Here is an 18,978-nt window from a genome sequence, read left to right as displayed (position 1 = left end):
CGGCTTTGAATGTTCTTAGTTAAAATACTTTAGATTATAGAGCAAATAATTTCCTTTATTTTATAACTGTAGACCATTTTTCAAAGCATCAGTTTTTAAGGTAGTATAGAAATTTTACGTCACTCCCCTTCCGTCCAACGGGACCTTATTACATAAAAATATGTACAGAACTCAACGGCAAGAGATAACAATTTTATTTTATTTGAATTGTGCCCTGAATTACACACATGATGTTTGTCAATTTAAAAGATAAGCGTGTATGTCAAGAAAGTCACAGTAAAGTAGAATTTAGCTTTGTGTGAAACCGATCAATGAACTACATCTCTCGTCTCACACAATAGACGTCACCAACATGTTAGCGCTGTAATGCTAAGCTAATGTTTGTAACTTAGCTATTTCAACTGATGTGTTTAATCCAGCTTGTCCTTTTATGACATCATCTACACATGGAAGCTCTTTGACGTTAGCTTCATCCATTCAGAGAAACAGTTATGATGTCACACGCGCAGCTTTTGGGTTTGTGGTCTTTTCAATGTCTTATACTTTCTTTACTTTCAAAGTTTTGACTTAAATTGACAAACATCACGTGTGTAATTCAGGGCACAATTCAAACGGGATAAAAACATTTGTTGGGGAGGGACTTCGGCTCTCTATTCCATATATTTCTGGAACCCATTGGTTTAGAAATAGAAATAAAAGTTCAAAATCAAATCAATCAGTCAAAATAAGTTAAATATTTTGTAGTGATCCAGCAAAAAAGGAACTTTTAGTCGCCAGTTATTTCAGTATCAGCGCGGGACAATACAGATAAAGAACAGACTCTTTGACCTCACCTTGGTGCCAGTTCACTAAAGTCACCAGCCTTTGCTGAGTGTCTTCTTCTTCTTCTTCTCTTCTTTTCAGGACTTTAACGGTGTATATACAGATCAGAAAATGATGAGTTTTGGACAAATCTTATCCAAACATGAAAATGAAACTTGAGTGAGAGCACGACAACATAGGAATATATTATGATACGAAGTATGACAGGTAAAAAAAACTTTTTTTTTTTGTTTTCTTGATTTGTCTTTCCTTTTCATGCTTATCTTTAGGTTACTTGTGCAACCACGGTTCTCTAAGTAGCACAGGCGTGATGTCTGACCTGATAGAAAGTCCCCATAATAATATAAAAAAAATATGTGTTCATGTTGAATAGAGAAGTTTATCATCTTTCTTTTTTCCTTCTGTACCTTCTCTTCTCTCCCAGCCTCCTTTGATACTCGGCCATCATCCTTTCAGAGGAAAAATCCAGATTTCTGGGGGTCTTGCAGGGCGGAAAGTCCGTCTGTGCAGGAGACAGGGATGTCGCCCGCTGCCACTCCATTCCCATTGGGCATCAGACACGTCCTGATGTACGCTGTGTTGGTAGCACTGAAGAGGCATCCGTTCTCCAGCTGAAAAGCAAAGTAGTCACATTTTAAGGACTACACTGGTGTGATCTTATTTATTTAAGGACAGGCCGGGGGATCAACCCGCTCCACCTCCTGAGTCACAGGCGCCCCTGTCTGTGCAGTCTCTCATGCACATATGTTGTTTCAAAAGGTCTGCGGGTGATATTTAAGATTAGCCTAGCATGCTCTTACCTTACCCTGGATAGCATTAGTCATTCAAAGTGTTTATGTGTAATTAGTCATGTTTACAGTGTCTTTCTCTTCTTGCACAGTCACTGACTCAAAGACCTCTCGGGTTCTGCCTCAGTCTTGTATCTTGCTAGCGAAGCTTTTAGTATCTTTGACTGCTACATGCCAAATCCAGTACAATAATAGCTGGACAGAAGTCTGTTTGCATGTTTAAAATCTACTTTCTTTGTGTGTTTTTATGTAACTTTTTATTGGTATGTAAATATATCTGGTTTTATTTTTGTGCATTACCACATCTCAGATCTATTATATATTATTTTTATATTTATGTAAATATAAATCCTCTCCCCCGTAATATGTTTGTGCAACACAAATCCTGAGTAATGTAAATAACTATAATTAATAATTTTTCTTTTACACATAATTCTGTAATTTCTTTGATAACTTGCATCTGTTTTTATTCCATATTAATATACTTTTAAATATATTTATGTCAACTGTATGTTTATGTCTAGCACTTAATCGCTATAGCAAATTCCTTGTATGTGTAAAATACTAGCAATGAAGTTATTTCTGATTCTGATTTAATTACACTGTTTTAACACTTTGTTTGGTGTGTGAATTGTTTTTGTACCCTGGTCATGAAACACAGACACAAAATGTTCAGCTTTTTAAAAAGTTACATAGTTTATAGACACAAACGATTGAATATTAACGTTGCTACTCATGATAAACACATCTGACAGATGAGTATTCATTCAAATAAATACACTTTCATCATTATATGTAATTGTCTCTTTACGATCAGCCTTGGGACATACTTCCCTCGTGCTGCACTGCACTTTTATGCAGATGACAGTATATTTTCTTTCACATAAGGACAGTAAATTAAATTACAGTCTTGCTTTTATCTGAGCTGAAGATAGTCTGGGTGCCTCGTCTGCCTCCCCCTCCACCCTGCTTTCACAGCATTAGGTAATGATGACAGTGAAATTGTAGGTCAGCACCGCTCATGCTTGACTGACCAGCCTGCCAGTATTTTTCTTTCAGCGACAGTCACTGACCCTGAAGAATAACAGTGGAGGCTGAATGGGGCGGTGATGAATGGATGCCCGTCGGGGTCGGGCCATCTCTGGGGCCAAGTCCCATCCCGACCTTATTCTATTCATTATTGTACTCTTTCTTACTACTGCCTCTTTGCCTTTCTTTCCTCTTGCCGGCCCATACTCTCATATTTGTTTTTCACTCCTCACGCTTGACAAAACAGAACGCTGTTGAACAATAACACTGGAAAATAGACTGATGCGAGTCCGATGATGATGACGACAGGTGCAGAAAAAATAAGGACCGTCTGATTTCTTTAATTGGACTAATCATATTCTTGACTTCTTGAAAGTCACATATGTCATAAATATGCTACATGGATGGCTTCCTATAGTTTTTAGTTGACAACTTATTAATTTTTCTTTCAAATGTAAACAATTTTTGTACTTTAACTTCAGTGCCACACCTGACAAGTACGGTTCATTAAATAATGATACAGTAACAGATATCACACAATCGACTAGGGCGCTACTATAGTGAAACAAATCCTAACAAAGCAAAGGTGAGATATAAACTAAAGCAGACTTGTATAACTTTAAACTACATGAGTTTAAACTGGTTATGAAATAGTCTCACTTTAATACTGATGCCTCTATATGACCTACATAACAAGACCATCAGCGAGAAGACTGGCTGTTTCTATGTAGGTTTTAGATTTAGATACATTTTTTGCAGTAAGTAGTTGGACAGTTAAAAGGAAGCAGGAAAAAGTGCCGTCTTTCTTGCAGTCACTTGCAGACCAAATGCAGGTTAAGATCTTTTCAATGCGAGGCTATAAAAAACACTACCGCTTTCGTCCAGAGGTTCTGCCAGAATCAGCACAAAAAAAAAAGTTGCTTTTAACTTTATTGTGTTGGGTTTTTATCTTGCTTGTTAAACCGACAGGATGACTGGTCCTAACAATGCAGACTTGTTTTTCTTGGGCAGGAGAGTGAACCAGAGGTGCTCCTGAGATGTTTCTGGTTGAAATCCTGTTCAAGCTTTTAAATTTGGCCGTGTTGATTGGCGAGGTCTCCTTACCTCGTTTTGTTTTACGATGGGAATTTCTCTAGACCTCCAGCTACGTGCCTCTTTGTCCTCTGATTAGCGTTGTTAGGATGACATTCCCCAGCCCTCGCTGCTCTGTCATTACTGGAAAAAGGTTTGCTGGACATAAAAAAGATGAATTCCTGCTTCCCCTAACATTAAACAGTCTAATTAACCACCCCAAATAATGTTATTAGGATCTGAGTTTATGCTGAGTTCCAACCGTGCATCAAGATTCCCACAATTACTTTTTTACAATGGCTTATATAGCAGATGCTAATAAAATGTTCCTTTTAAAGTATCATCACATTTTAGTAGGGCAGCAATTTTCACTAATGATTTGTCTATAAATTTTCTTCTCCACAAAATAATTTAAATAATTTTGACAAAAAAATCTGATCAATTGCTTATCAAAATAGGACAATGCAATCTTTTCATGTTTTGTCGACATTTTAAACGAACTGAATCTTCAATTAAACCTTTATCATGTCTGTTGTATTGAAGTTCTGTCTCTGGTACCTGTTGAAAAAGGTTTGGCTGAACAACAGTCCAAATTAAACAAAGTAAGTGTTTTTAAAGTAGAAGTAAAGGTTATTTTATGGCTGTTTTATTCTGTACTGCCCAGAGTAAAAACACACAGTAATTTACCTTAACAGTAAGCACTGCAAAAACATCCAGCACAAATAAAACAAACATTACTTATATAGGCTGTGATATAATCTAGTGGACTCTATTCTCAAACTGCACCGCTCTGACCCATCTCTCCCTTGTCTTATTTACAGGGCACGTCTTGTCACATCATCACAGTTTACACTGAGCTTGGCCCTGGGCCGCTGTGTGCTGACTCGGAATAAAATCCATTTCTATGACAGAGAAAGAGAACAGTGCAGGGTTGAAGTGGATTCTGCAGCCCCTCGGTTTGTTGATGCTCGCTGATATTTGAGGGCAACACAGACTTCAGGCCTCGTCGATGGGCTTGAATCAAGAGTCTGGCTCCCAGACCAAACAGTTTTGAGGAGAGCTGGCAGCTTTGGTCGTTTTGAGAAGGAAAAAGAGACAGAACAGAGCTGACACAAGACAGAAGGTCTTTGTGGGATTCACTATCAGGATGACTGCTGAGGGAAGGGAAATCATCACTCAGCTTCTTGTTGACATGCAGCATGAGCCATGTCATATAAATAGGAAATTACCGTCCAACCCTTGTGTAGGGTTTAGTTAAATCTGCTGCAGGATAATGAAGCCTGCACAAATCACTGTCGCCCTGGATGTAACTGTATGACATCAAGATTTAACAAATACATGCTCTGATGAAAGAAGGATGAGCACCGAATCTCAGTAAGTCACTTAAAGCCCCTGAATATTTTACTCAACCAGCTTTGTACTCAGCGCTCTTTTCACTGGTTTCATGTCACGTACTTTTAAGTGTAACTCAAATTTGCCAATATTTGAATCTACAACAATTGTTATTATCTTTGCTTGTGTTGTCTGACCTGATCAAACCCCCCCGACACAGACCTGATGTTTAAATTACTTTTGGAATTCAATACTTAATAAATACTTTCAGTTTTCAGTGCTTTAATGTTTTTAGTAATAATAACAATTAAACGCAAATAGGAACACAGATACTGTCCTAACACACAGTGTTTGGTCTGACTGATGTTGAAAAACCCTCCCTGGAAAGCATCTGTACTTTCTTTATTCCATAACTTTATGAATTAAACTTCAGTCTAGATAGAATTAAAATGACTTAAAATACATATTCTTCTTCACCAATCACCTCACCTTGAGTTTGTAGTTGCAGGGCTCAACGTTAAACTGTTTTGCAACTGGCCCCACAGGTCCAGTGGGTTTGAAACTTACTGGCCCCAAGACAATTTTTACTGTCCCTCCTTCCAAAAGCGTTTAATCGTTTATTAAATACATCCTGGATATAAAAAAACTAAACAAAAATGTAATCACTGTTAAAATTATAAAAAATACAAATGTTAACAAAACAATTTACTTTTAAAACAAAACATAGTAACAGACTCAAACATGACGTGCTCTCCTGCTGACAGCCATTTATGAAAAATGTACACAGAGCAGCGGACACGAGTCGCCTCTATCCTGATGAACAGGTTGCCATGGTAGCAACCTGTCAATTACAAGGTAGTCCCGTCCAAAAGCATACGCTGCATTATCGTCTATTTTCCCCTAAATAGGACCATAATATACTAAATGAACATCATGCTGTGTTGGAGACTTGAAACTAGCGACTGAGACTATAAACTCATTTAAAAGTGTTTACTGAGGTAATAAATCAGCTGAGAAGTAGCAACATTTTACCATTATTTCTAATGGGACTCGCCCCCTGCTGGCCGTTAGACAGAAAGCAGCTCTAAGTTCCGTCTGCATGGTTTCACTTTCGACCCAGAGTTTGCCGCATGATTGAGATTAGAGAAATAACATTTGACAACCTCTCGTCACGTAACTACAACTCTGGATGGGACATCGGTGCGCACCAAGAGCTGCAAAACAACCGCAGGATGGTGAGTTTAATTTTCTTTTTTTTTTTAAATACTAATATTTTTGCACTGGACCGAGCCAGTGAGCTGCTAGTTCAACTGTCCTGACGTTACGTTTTACTGGCCCCGGGCCATCGGGCCGCCGTTATTGTCGAGCCATGAGTTGTAATGATTATTATGATTATCAGCTTAAGTAAACAATCAATTCCTGTTTCATCATGTAACCTCCATCTCCCTGGTTTCTTACCTTGCTGCGAGTGGAGTCCTGCGTGGTGGTGCTGAACATGCCATAGGCCTCTATCGACGGCAGGCTGTGCTGTTGCTGGGACAAACCCAGTAACTGCTCTAATTCCAGTGTAGAGCTGTGGCTGGGACAAGATGGTGGAACCTGAGTCTGCTGCAACATCTGCTGCTGCTGCTGGTTCTTCTGGTGACCCTGCAGCTGGTAGGGCTGCGTGGTGGCCACCAACCTCTGGTAGTGACAAGCGTCCGGTGTGGTCACGCCATTCACTACTGTGCCACCTGCATGAGGCGTGTTGGTGATATTGTAACCTGTGTGGCTGACGTCCACGTTTGGTGGAAAGGCTGCGTGTCCGTTTGGAATGTAAGATTCGTTCGTTGTCACTCCGGGCTGACTCTGGAAGCCAGGCAGCAAAGCGCTCTGGATGTTTATTTGCTCATGGGAATGAAGCTGGACCGTGTGCTGGTCCTGCTGAAGCTGCCACTGTTGACTCGATTCAAGAAGTGAGTTAAGGTGTTTATGTTCACCGTTCTGCTGTGTGGCTTTGAGCACAGGATGTGGGTGGTGATGGGTGTGGTTGTTGGGGTGATGGGGGTTCTGTGTCGTAACCACCCAATGACTGTTAGGAATCCCAGTTAATGTCTTGGTGTCCGCTGTTTCAGGCTGGGACTGAATCTGCCCTGTTTGAGCTTTCACCAGCTCACCTGCACTGATGTGCTGCTGCATCTGTTGCGACAGCTGGATGATGGGAAGAGCTGGAGGGACAGCGGGTGTGAGGCATGCCTGCGACTGCTGGGCGACACTTTGGGTTGAGTTTGGTGGATTAGTTGAAGATCCGAGTCCAACTCTCTCTCCTTGTTCCTCCCCCTCTGTGCCAGTTTCCAGCGAGTCGTGGATGTAGGAGAGGATTTCGTTGTTGGTGAGAATGTCGCTCAGTGTTGGGATGTGGTTGGGGTCCAGCTCCACCTGGATCATCCTCTCATCCAGCAGCAGGAGCTCCAGGTCTTCAGCGTTCAAGCCCAAGTTCTCCAGGGCGCTAAAGAGCTCGCTATTGGTGCAGGTTTCATCTTCGTCCAGCGACAGAGAATCCAAAGTGGACAGCAGTGGGTCATAACTGGATGTTCTGCTATTACATCTCCCCGTCTCACTGTTAGATATGATCTGCCAGCTGTCGCCATTTAACAAGCCACCAAAACCACTGCTGTCACCTTGCTGCTCGCTGAAAAGGCCACTGTGGTAGGACATCTTTGGCTCCGTGTCCGGCTGGCAGACGTACACAGACTCATCCTGGCTCATCACCGCTCCCAGCAGAGAATTTGGGTGCAGGTCATCTGAAGAGCTCTTGTCCAGTTTGCCCTTCTTGGACTTGCTGCCTTTGGCTTTGCCCTGGAAGGAATCAGGGAAGCCGTGCAGCGGATAACCGGTCTGGTAGAGCATCGCCTCTCCGGTGGCGAAGGTGAAGGGAAGGTGCATTGATCGCTTCCTCAGGTGTTCCCCTCCTTCCTCATCCCTGTGGAAATACGTGTTACAGAGATGAAATTAACAAACAAATGAGCTCAAAAATCAAGCATGAATCGTCGTCTACTCACACCAACGGCCTCTGGGTGGCGATGATGTAGTCCGGCTTTCCGTTCTTGTAGACGAGCCTGGCGTTAGCCTGGACCCACTTCCACCTGTTTTCCTTGGTGAGCAGCCTGAAGACGGTGAGGCCGCTCTCGCCCGTCTTCATCACTGGAATCACATCAGACAAGACATCGGAGGCTCCGTGTCACTGCTGTTTACGCTCTGTACGCCCCGCAGAGTGCACACACTCACGCTGCATTTGCTCAGCCTGGCGTGCTGCTGTGATGGAGGCTACATGCAGTGGTTCACTTTGGTTACATGAACAAGCTGTATGCAGCCGAACACACAAACACAGACCATGACATGCTTCTACGCTCAGTGTTTGTCTGTAGCTGTGTGTAATTGTGGTGCAGGTCATGTTTCTGTGCAGTCTAGTCTCTAAACAAGTCTCAGGTGCTTCTTCATGGAAAGAGTTGCACAGTTGGGGAACAACATACTGGCAATTTGTTACCTCAAGTTAATATGTGTTGATGATATCTGTTTTAGTGTCCAAAGATGGGCTACATGGTTTATCACAGACTTTAAAATTTGATCAATTCTACAATGATTCACAATCTGGATCTAGATCAAAATGGACCAGCCAGAAATCACACAGCATGATTGGTGTTATTAGTTATTGTAGAATTAGTATTTTTTCATGTCAAACTGTGGTCTATTTGAGAGGCTGTACTACCTTTTTAAGAAGAAAGATTAAAACTCTTAATACCTGCAGTTTGTTATGTAAGAAAAAGATGCACAGATCTGATAAATCTGAATCATGTTTTCCATGTAGCTCCCCGAAACTGTCTTGGGATCTGTAATTTCACGGGCATCGCTGCGTATTTTTAGCAGTAAAAGCCACGAGCTGCTGACCTTTAGAATGAACTGCAATATTTATGCCTGTGGACAAACTCTTATTTTTGTCCTGAAGGCGAAGTAAACAGTGTAGCTGGGAGATTCTGTGACCTACAATAAAACGTTTTAGCAGAACCAAAACAGACAAATGATGAGCAGCGGGTTTTCTGATCTGTGCTGTGATTTAGTTTTACTTTCCTCATAATCTAAATGTCTGTATCCCCCAACAGGGCCAATCATCTCTACTGACCCCACATAAACCCCAGCTTGACTTGAATTAAATACTGTATAGGTTTTATTCTTATTATTGAATATATGAGAGAATCTGCACAAGTAATTAGGGCTGCGCGATTAATCTAATAGCAATCGCGATGTTGTCAAGTGCGATTACATAACCGCAAAAAGTGTGCGATTTAAGCAGAAAAGGTGTGCTGTGTGTGTGAAACTCTCCTCTCAGTTCGCACTGCAGTCTGCTCATTATCTCGCCCAACCGGGCTCTCGCATGTGCCCCTAAAACAGATAAGCATGAACCACAAAAAGTAATTTATGGGCAGCGAGCGAGTAACATTAAAGACAACAACCTTCCATAACCCCCCTCCCCGCCTATCGTTCAAAACATATCCAGACTCGCCACTGGAGCACCGAGAGACATGCCGGCGGGCTGGTCGCGCTACGACAGTTACAGTAACGTTACGTCTTGTCGCCAGCTAAAGCGGTAAGACAGAAGAAAACAGGGATCAAATAAAGAAGGTTTGGTTTCGGATTAGAAACAGTTTGACGTGCTATAGCAAATCGTTAAATGTTGAACAATATGATTATTGACAAGTTAATAAGAGAATTAAAGGATTAAATAAATAAGAACAACCCACAGAAATGAAATAGCTGTAACTGGATTTAATATTCAACTGGTGGGAAAACAGTATTCTATAATATGAAATATAATATAGTAATATATATTAACTTCGTACTCTTTATTTAATGTTATAATGTTAAACTAATACACTAATTTACATTAGTTCCTCCTCCAGGTTGTGGACAGAGCCTCTGCAGTGGCCAGGGGTAGATTTAGATCCAGGATGTCAGTGTGCCAATATTTGCTCCTTTTATCTGCCTCCTCCTGAGAGCAACATGCACCCCTTGTTCTGCTTTACAAAAGTTATTGTTATAAATATTGTTTTTTGTTTAACTTTGTTCGAGTTGAGAAAAACACATTTCAAAATGTCAGTATTTTGTGCATTTTCCTTAACAGTCAAGTAGACTCAGTACCGTTTGTTCAATTTTAATTGAATCGCAAATCACAATATTGTCCACAATTATCGCAATATGACTTTTTCTCCAAACAGTGCAGCCCTACATGTAATGTATATTAAATATATTTAAAATGGCATCATGTGTCATTATTATGTGGATTCAGTTTGTGTATATATGTGGAAACCTGTCTTTCCATCTGTGCGTGCATTACAGTGTGCGACATGTATCTCTGTGTTGTGTGTTTCTAAATGCATATGCATGTATTTCCATTTCTTTATGCATGACTACATGCATACACAGTGTGTCTTTGTGTGTGTGAGAGCGCGTCTGGTAGCAGTGTGTTGAGGGCGCCATGATTACGACTAACTGGGTCATCCGGTACATGAGATAAGTAGGACATTTGGCTCTCGCTCTGAGATTTTCACACAGACAGTGTTTGTTTGTTTGTTTGTTTGCTGCATGTGTTACAAATGCTATGCTGAGCCAGACGTGGGACGGGGGTCAATACACTTTCACTCTCATGCAAAAATCACATTTTTTAAAATTTATATTTGTGATAGAAAGACAATAAATCAGATAAATATAATTAACATCACTCTCAGTTCCCTGTTTCCTAAAATAGACTTATAGACGTTAAGATGTTTGGTGAGTTGACCTTTTTCATCTGAGCATGTGATTTGGACGTGGCCAGCAGTAATTCAAAAAGTGTAAGTTGGATTTCAAAGTTTTGATAAGGGAATATGATTACTAGCCTACCACAACAAAATGCTCTACACACCCTAAATAGCAAACAGCTGCACATAAACAAAAATATTTACAAAATATATACATCAAGAAAAGAAAAAACATCTAAGGCAGCACATTCTGGTGATTTGCACCAGCTTCTCTAACGATGAAGTCAACTGCGATGTACACCGTACAGACCGTGAACAGCTGTGACTTACTTCGGACATGATTTTCGGCGCAGTGCAGCATGTCGGCAGCGTGAATGAACTGGTAACCCGAACCTCGAACTCTCAGCTCTGCCTCGGTGTAGCCCAGAACAATTTTACCCCTACAAATCCATAAGATTTCAAACTTAACCACACACAGGCTGTGTTAAATAAACAAATATACATTTTGAATAAAACCCCAACATGAGTGTGATAGTGTGAGTACGTACTTTGCGTCACAGGCCATGGGTGTGAAGTCAAGCTTGTGTTTGGTCCTGAAAATCATGTTCCTCGTCCTGATTTCAAGGATGGCTGGAGGCTGGAGGGGTGTGGCGATGGCGAACAGGGCGAGCTGAGGCGGCGTGCTCCCCTCGCTGTCGTACTGATGACGGCTCTGCCCGTGGAGGAACTTGAGTCGACCCTGGATATTCAACGCCTGAGAGAAGAACGCAGGCAGATCTCATATCAATAAATTACATCCATCGTTCCTCTCTGAGTGTGCTGTTTCTTTTCTCCCTGTCGAGCACCATCAGTCTTATTTATCCTGCTGAGTAGTGTAGAGAGCAACACCACTTCAGTACACTGTAAACACACTAGTTCCACTGGTGTCTCTTACCGACTGACTGTCACACGACTCACTGTCCACTATTTAAAAACAGTACTGAAGTGACAGGGACTGTGTTTACAGGTTAGTTTAGAAGAAAGCGGGACTCTTTGTAGACAAATCCCAGGTCTCATACTGTTAAAAAAATGTTGTTTACAGTAATATCTGCCTCAAGTTGTGTGAACATTCCTTTTGCTGCCCAGTATTCATGTTAAATTTTTTTTTTTGACCGATCATTAGGCCCTGCTGTGGGGATCAGGCTGTGCCGCCATAAGTCAACTCGGCCCCACGACAGGTGACACCATTGTCTTGCCCTGAGCTAACGCACCGTTAAGCTGCCTTTAACTCCTACTCTCACCCAAACAAAGAGCAGATACTCTTAGATTGTATCTGCTCAGGTTAAACCCCCGTAGCCGGCCTATTAGCATGATAGGTGGTATCATGTTAATGCGGCGGCCCAGTCAGTAGTCCAGTAGACGAAGATGAAACTTACATACTATCATCTGGTTGCTGCTGTTTACATTCACCCCATGCAAATTCATAAATGCACTGTGGAATGTTGGGGTCTAAGTTAAACTTCTGTATATCTGTATATAAATTTTATTTTATATGTTACCATATTTTAATATAGATACACTTAATTATATGTTGCGTGTGCAGCACGAAGGAACAACAAATTTGTTTCGATATGCAGCCTTGTGCTTTATAATGACAAATAAACTACCTTGTTCCTTGTACCTTGTATTTATCTAGCTCCACTGTTTACCAACATTACAAATCGCCTTTAAAACAGTTTAAACCCCAAACAATTTGGAGAACGTACTGACTTTGCTTTCCTTTAGAGAATTTAGAAGTTTTCTGTGGTCGTATGGAGCTGGCAGCTAGCTGCACGCTGATCATTTGTTTTCACTCGGTTTCATTACTCTGCCCTTCTTATCTAAATGTGTCTAACAGTGGAAATCCTTTTAAGAATTTAACAGAAACCGTGAGGTAACCTGCACAGAGAACATTTACTTACAGAGACAGAGTGAACTGAAACTGACCTGAAAGTCAGTTTTTGGATCAACAACCAAACAGCAGCCAACAGGGAGGTTTTACAACCCAACATGAAAACACTTTCTCCTGTCTGCTGTCCTTCTCTGTGGCATCTCGTGTGAGGACCCCCGTCTCCTCTGTTAGCTCTGGTTAATTGACCTTGATGGGTTTAAGGGCCTGCAGCCGTGATGTCAGAAATCTAGCCCTGAATAGCAGGAGGGATTATGAAAAACAAAGCCATTGCAAGCAGTAGACAGAAGCAGAAACCTGGCTTACTGCTCACGCAAACGCACTGGGAGGGATGAAAGGTTCGAACCCTTTCATGAGCCCTGCTGGAGTGTCCTTAAGAAAAAAGGTGAATCCCTAACAGATCCAGAACTTCAGCAAAAAATAAGCAACCTTAGCCATAGTAGTAACTTACTAACAAAGAGGTCCCTGCCCTCAACCACATTAATATACGATAATAATTTAGCACAGAATAAAATCCAAAAAATGTTTTCAGTAAAGGATTATTTTATCTCAAAAGCCCTGGAAACCTATTTTCTCTATTAGCTAGCTACAAACATGTGATGTCACATACCACCGTGAACCAATCAGGATTCAGCAATAACTGATGACAGCCTGTGGATTGTTTGATCAATCAAATCTGATCAATCCACACCAATACAGTCCCGTTGAAGCAGATTAGCTGATGTTTTGAGTATTTGACTCTCAATACATGATACATTTTAACCTCTGATGTTATAGAAGAATACTTTTTAAGCTACATTTTCACTTTAGTGAAGTTTCAAGTTTCCACTCTTTGATTTTCACATCAGAACAAGATGAACTGAAACAACATGTCTGCAATACATGTTTACATTTATAGCTGACGTTTTTATCCAAAGCGACTTACAATTGCTATACATGTCAGAGGTCGCACGCCTCTGGAGTAACTAGGGGTTAAGTGTCACGCCATTTTGGTGATATGGGGGTGCTCAACAACTATTTTTAAAACTGTTTAAAACTGTGTTTTTCTCCTTCAGCAGCTGACTGTCTTAGTGGAAGTAGCAGTGGCCGGACTGGAGCTACCAACCCTGACTAAGCAAGTTTCCCCTTCTGCTCTCGTCTCCTCTCGGTGGTGGGAGGATTAAGGCCATTTTCCCCACGGCCCCGAGGCACTCTTAAGATGGATTACAGGAGTACATGGTGGCTCTTTATCCCTGAGGGACTTTGAGGTGGCACGCTACACAGCCAGCAGCACCAACAGGCCTCAAAACACTACGAGCCTCAGATGTGGATTATTTTACCGATTTATTTGAGTGGTCCACTAATAATGTCTCCATACTGCAAAAACAGGTTCATCTTAGCTTCTGTGGTTTAATGTGATTAAAGTACATCTGAAATTATTCTGTTTATCTATTGTGTGTGTGTGTGTGTGTGTGTGTGTGTGTGTTGATCTGTGTGGTGAGCTGCAGGGATAAATAAAGTTGTATTGAATATAAATTTGAGTCTCACCAGGAAGCCGGAAGAATTGTCCAACAAACAGCGGAAGCGGCAGACGAAGCCTCGCTCCAGGAAGGAGGAGTTTTCAGGTGGAAGCTGGTCGGGGTTGTAGCTCACCAGGCGGGAGGAGGTCGACGACACAGACTCCCCGTCTAAGGACATTAAATATCATGTTATTATTATTTTATTATGCTTTATATAAAACCTATGGGTGTGAAATCTCAGCTGACTAAAACAAACTGTACATCACATGACAACTCGACCTGTTTGTGTGTTTCGTGTGAACTGTTGACCCCTACCTAATGTAAAATGACCGGTGTGTGTGTGCTGTATGTACAGTAGGTGTGCTTAAGCTGCCATGTTGTGTTTCTGCGTGTGTACATTTAGACCAAATCTCAGGAGGCTTTAGTTAAAGGTCACCTCTTCTCGCCTCTGCTCTGACCTCAGCTTAGATTCAGAAGGGCACCAAGAACAGACCAGCAAGCTTTTAATCTGTACACAGAACAGTATATTGGATCTGGTATTTCATTACATTTCTGGATGATTATTATGTCTTTATCATACTCGCCCTGACTTGCTGTAGTGTGATGTTGGTGTTGATCATGTGACAGTTATGAGTTTGGCCATGTCCGATGTTATATTAAATTGCATGTTGTTTTATTTCTTCTGCTTTCCTCTTGTAAAAAAAAAAATGGTAGCATAGTGTGTATCTTCAGTTGACAGACCTGTTGAGGGATCCGTCGGGGGTCCGAGACCAGCAGGAGGGTTGAGGGCCCAGTGCAGGTTGCTCCTGAACTCCTGCTGGTCTTCAGTGTGGATCAGCTCAAACACACTGTGGTGCATCACGTCGGTCTGACAGGAAAACACGGTTTAATTTAGAATCATTCTTTTTTTATATTTTTAGTTTTAGTACGATGAATCGAGATGAACAAAAGTTACACTGAATAAATAATTTAACCTTTTTAGGCTGAATATGAGACTGCGGGAGTTGAGGTGGATGTTTTGTTGAAGCAGTTACTGTCAGCAGGTACCCTAAGGGGTGCGTTTGATTCCGTTTGCCTTGAAGTGGAGCCAAAAGAAATCAAGTGTCGCTGAACATTTGATTAAAATAGCTGAAACAAAGCCAAAGAACCGCTGTGACCCTGATTTCTGTCGTTCAGACCCAGCATGACCTGGCTCAGGACCAGAGTGGAACCAAAGGTTGCCAAAAAGCAACTCTGACAGGCAGAAGTGTTACGTGAAATACTTTTCAAACAGCTACATGAGAAGGAACGATATTTTTCTCATTAACTGTATTTGGGGTTTATGTAGCCTGGCTATTAACTCTTGAAGCGATGGTGGTGCTACACTAGCGTGGCTAGGCTAACAGTAGCTTAGCACAACAATCTAACAACCACTTCTCATGTTCAACACAGATTACTTCTCTCTGTCTTATTGGCATGAAACTTTCCTAGTTGATTACTTATATTAAGACAATAATTTCTATTGTTTGTATTACAGGTTTTCTGAAAGGTTATATTTAAATATACAAATGTGGCAGTATCTAATGAAATATGCGGTAATTTGCATTTATTAAAAAAAAAAAATCTTCTTTTATTACTTATTACTAAAGAAAATACTGTCAACAGGCAAAAAAAAAAATTTTGGGAATGTTTTTGGGAATAAAATGTTCTACAAATCAGTCTATGAAGTACACATGAACAAACCGCTCTGCAAATACCTTCAAATTATAGTCATGAATTAAACTGGAAAGTTTGGTGTCTGTAAGAGCTACTGAAGTGGAGAATTCAGGCTGAGGAAAAACTAATTTTCAGAAAACACCTTAACATATTTGAATGTACCTTCTTCCTCTTCTTTTCCTATTTGTTCCTCAATTGTGTCTCATTTTATGGGTTTTTACGACAGCTGCTGGCACCCAATGTCTGCGTGGTGTTGTTTCCAAACACTCCACGCGAGCACAGACAGCGGATTCACCACAGATTTGGGTTTGTTTGGTAAATGAATGGTGACACGCCTCAGGTGGACGAGGAAATGAGGGGTGAGAGGTGATGTTTACACCCTGACCAGGCAGGGACATGATGCGTATGAAAGGGGGTCAAGATGTGTGTTTGTGCACAGTATATAGATGTGTGTGTGTGTGTGTGTCTGCGTGTATGTGTATGTAAGTGTCAGGCAGACTTTGGGTAATTTGATTATCACATTCTCTGAAATGAGATGAGACTGGAGGCAGACACGGTTTGTTGTGAAGCCAATTGGATTAAACCTCTCGCTCCATATGTGCGTTTGTTTCAGTCCTCAGGATTATGCACTCCACTTCCCTGCCACTCAGTAGTCCCTCCTATGCAAAAGATAATTCTTCATAATTCATTACATTTTCAGCCTTACTACTATGGTGGCGAGGCTACAGTATATATCTCTTTACATTACATATACATTACATAGACTTGAGAATTGTATTTGAAATTTACAGGAGGTTTTACCTGATGGAAGCCGAGATAATCCTGGATGGTGTGAGAGCAGAAGAAGACTATTCCCTCAGCTGTGACCACCAGGATGAAGCCGTTCAGGGCCTGCAGAGAGAAAATGTTAAATCTTTATGATTGTGTTTGTAATGGAGGGGTCTGAGCCCTCACTTTGCTAAAATGGTCAGGAAAGCAAGAGTTGTTGGAAGTTGAACAGAAGTTTGTGAAGTTGGTGTTGGATTAAATGAAACACATACTGAAGATTTTATGTCCATATCTTGGTCGAGGGTGAAACATCTGGGGAAAAAAGCTCATGAAGAGTCCAAAGTGGTTCCTCCTCTGGAGAACAGGAAGGTGCTCACTATCCAGTAAATTTCACAGTTGTCAGTCATTTCCTACAAATGAGGTGTTTAACCTGATGGTGGTGCTAAACTCATGGTCAGGAGGTTTTTCAAAAATCATCCTCTGGGAACCACAGACATCCACAGCACATATCATGGCAATCTGGCCAGAAGATGTCAAGCGTGTTTGCTGTTGGACTAACTGACGAATCAAGCTGATAATCAGGATATAAAATGATGTGTGTGCATGTTAACAAGCCAAACATATTATATTATATTGCATATTTACCACAGATGCACTAAAGGTAGTTTTCCCAGCTGAAGCCCAAAATGTCAGCTATCAACAAAACATTTCACAAGACAAACGCCACATCCGGCTCCTGTTTTGATGGTCTGTGAAACCTCTGAATCCTCATCCACATGTCCCATTAGCTCAGAATAAATTATCGGGCTAGATTACCAAGCTAGTGTCCGATTCAAGCGAGAGCAAAGGCTTTAAATTAAGGAAGAAGGAGAAGAAATGGGACTAAAAATACAATAAGAGAGGATAGAAGACAGAAGACTTCTCCCCCGGGCAGAAGGAGGGAGAGACGGTGAGGAGAGGCAAGAGCCGAGTGGACGTCAGTTCAAAGATAAGTTATGGAGAGGAGGAGGACTGGATGACTAACACCTCCATCATCACTCCTCCTCTCCCTCCTCAAGCCTCAGGGCTCGGGGAGGAGGTGATGACACTGCGTCCCGGCACCGCAAAGAGTCACGACGGCATCCAGCCAGCATCCGCCTACACCTCACTGACGAGGATGATGATGACCTTCGTAGGAATGCAGTCTTCATCTGAACAGACACATAATTTAATAACAAATTTATCATTTTACTCATCTGGTAAAACTCACCTTTTGAAAGCGCTTTCAAAATCTATAACATGATGTCAAAAATTACCATCCGGGTCTCTTAGCTGTTGAATAATTGACATTTTGGGGGAGGAGGCTCGATAGCAGCAACGCCAGACTACAACGAGGCCAAAGTTTTCTTTTAATAAAACCTTAATTTATGTTCTGTGGTGTGCTATTAACATTTGTACTATGGCCAGGGTTGATGCTGCCCTATCATAGGGCTGCAAATAACAATTATTTTCTTTGTCGATTAATCTGTTGATTATTTTTTTATTTGCATTTAATATTTGCAGCCTTGGTTTCTTAGTTAGTTAGTTTATTAGTTAGTTTTTGTCTCATTGACATGACAGCCGTAGCAGATTTTCATAGTGGGCTTTGGTGCTGATGTTTATCAATTCTATATGCAAACAAATAATCAAAACAAGTTCAATTCAAACAATTCTCACAAGCCGTTATTTTAGTACACTGGTGCTCAACCAGTAGAAAATGACAGTGAGTGATCTAAACAACATATAATGCTTTACTTTCTTAGCACTATCAAGTGTCGAGTCTATTTTATTAAATACTATATATTTGGTCACTGCATACTGAATCGACAGTCATGAATAAATTAATTACTATCCGGGCATGGAAATATTAAATCTAATTTAGGTCCAAGATTTAAGCTTTAAAGCCAAGCAATCCAACATACATGCAACCACGCCCAGCACACACACACACACACACACACACACACACACACACACACACACACATGCACTACACAAAGTGGAGTGCATACAAGTGTATAAATATTTACTGTAGCGTCGTCTATCTGCAGAAAACACATCTTTGTCTCTCTCTCTCTCTCTCATGTGCGGTCAGCCTCTCACTCTCCCGAGTCAGAGGATGTGTTGTTTTGTTGTCTCTGTCAGTGTGTTCCCGTGACGACCCAATGACAGCAAACACTGCCAGGAAACACTAAGGGACAAGTCTCTCTGTTCCTGTCTCAGTTCATACCATAGAAGAAACAATTACCAAAAAT

General features: G+C 41.2%; 1 protein-coding gene and 1 long non-coding RNA gene across 6 annotated transcripts in view; one reads left to right on the top strand and one right to left on the bottom strand.

Moving 5' to 3' along the window:
• Positions 1–18,978, bottom strand: part of LOC119900453 (aryl hydrocarbon receptor-like) — a 45,225-nt gene that overhangs the window by 15,558 nt on the left and 10,689 nt on the right. For 4 of the 5 annotated variants that reach the window (XR_005444058.1, XR_005444057.1, XR_005444059.1 and 1 more), the window contains exons 4-11: positions 16,739–16,828; positions 14,984–15,110; positions 14,271–14,410; positions 11,365–11,570; positions 11,147–11,256; positions 8,084–8,225; positions 6,501–8,004; positions 1,230–1,433 (exon numbers count right to left, since the gene is read on the bottom strand). Coding sequence is in view for 2 of the 5 variants with exons in the window: in XM_038715445.1 (XP_038571373.1) it covers positions 1,275–1,433; positions 6,501–8,004; positions 8,084–8,225; positions 11,147–11,256; positions 11,365–11,570; positions 14,271–14,410; positions 14,984–15,110; positions 16,739–16,828 (2,478 nt within the window). In the remaining 3 variants the exon portion in view is untranslated. Of the gene's footprint in view, positions 1–1,013; positions 1,434–6,500; positions 8,005–8,083; positions 8,226–11,146; positions 11,257–11,364; positions 11,571–14,270; positions 14,411–14,983; positions 15,111–16,738; positions 16,829–18,978 lie in introns of those variants that run through there. The other variant, XM_038715423.1, reaches the window with a different exon arrangement.
• LOC119900467 lies at positions 283–2,226 on the top strand. Its single transcript, XR_005444063.1, has 2 exons — positions 283–1,029; positions 1,247–2,226. It is a non-coding gene; the product is annotated as an uncharacterized LOC119900467 (long non-coding RNA).

Source organism: Micropterus salmoides, unplaced genomic scaffold, assembly GCF_014851395.1.
Source record: "Micropterus salmoides isolate LMB-PRFRI ecotype aquatic unplaced genomic scaffold, ASM1485139v1 Ms_hic_scaffold_1, whole genome shotgun sequence".
Classification (NCBI taxonomy): domain Eukaryota; kingdom Metazoa; phylum Chordata; class Actinopteri; order Centrarchiformes; family Centrarchidae; genus Micropterus; species Micropterus salmoides.
This window is presented reverse-complemented; position numbering and strand designations above follow the sequence as displayed.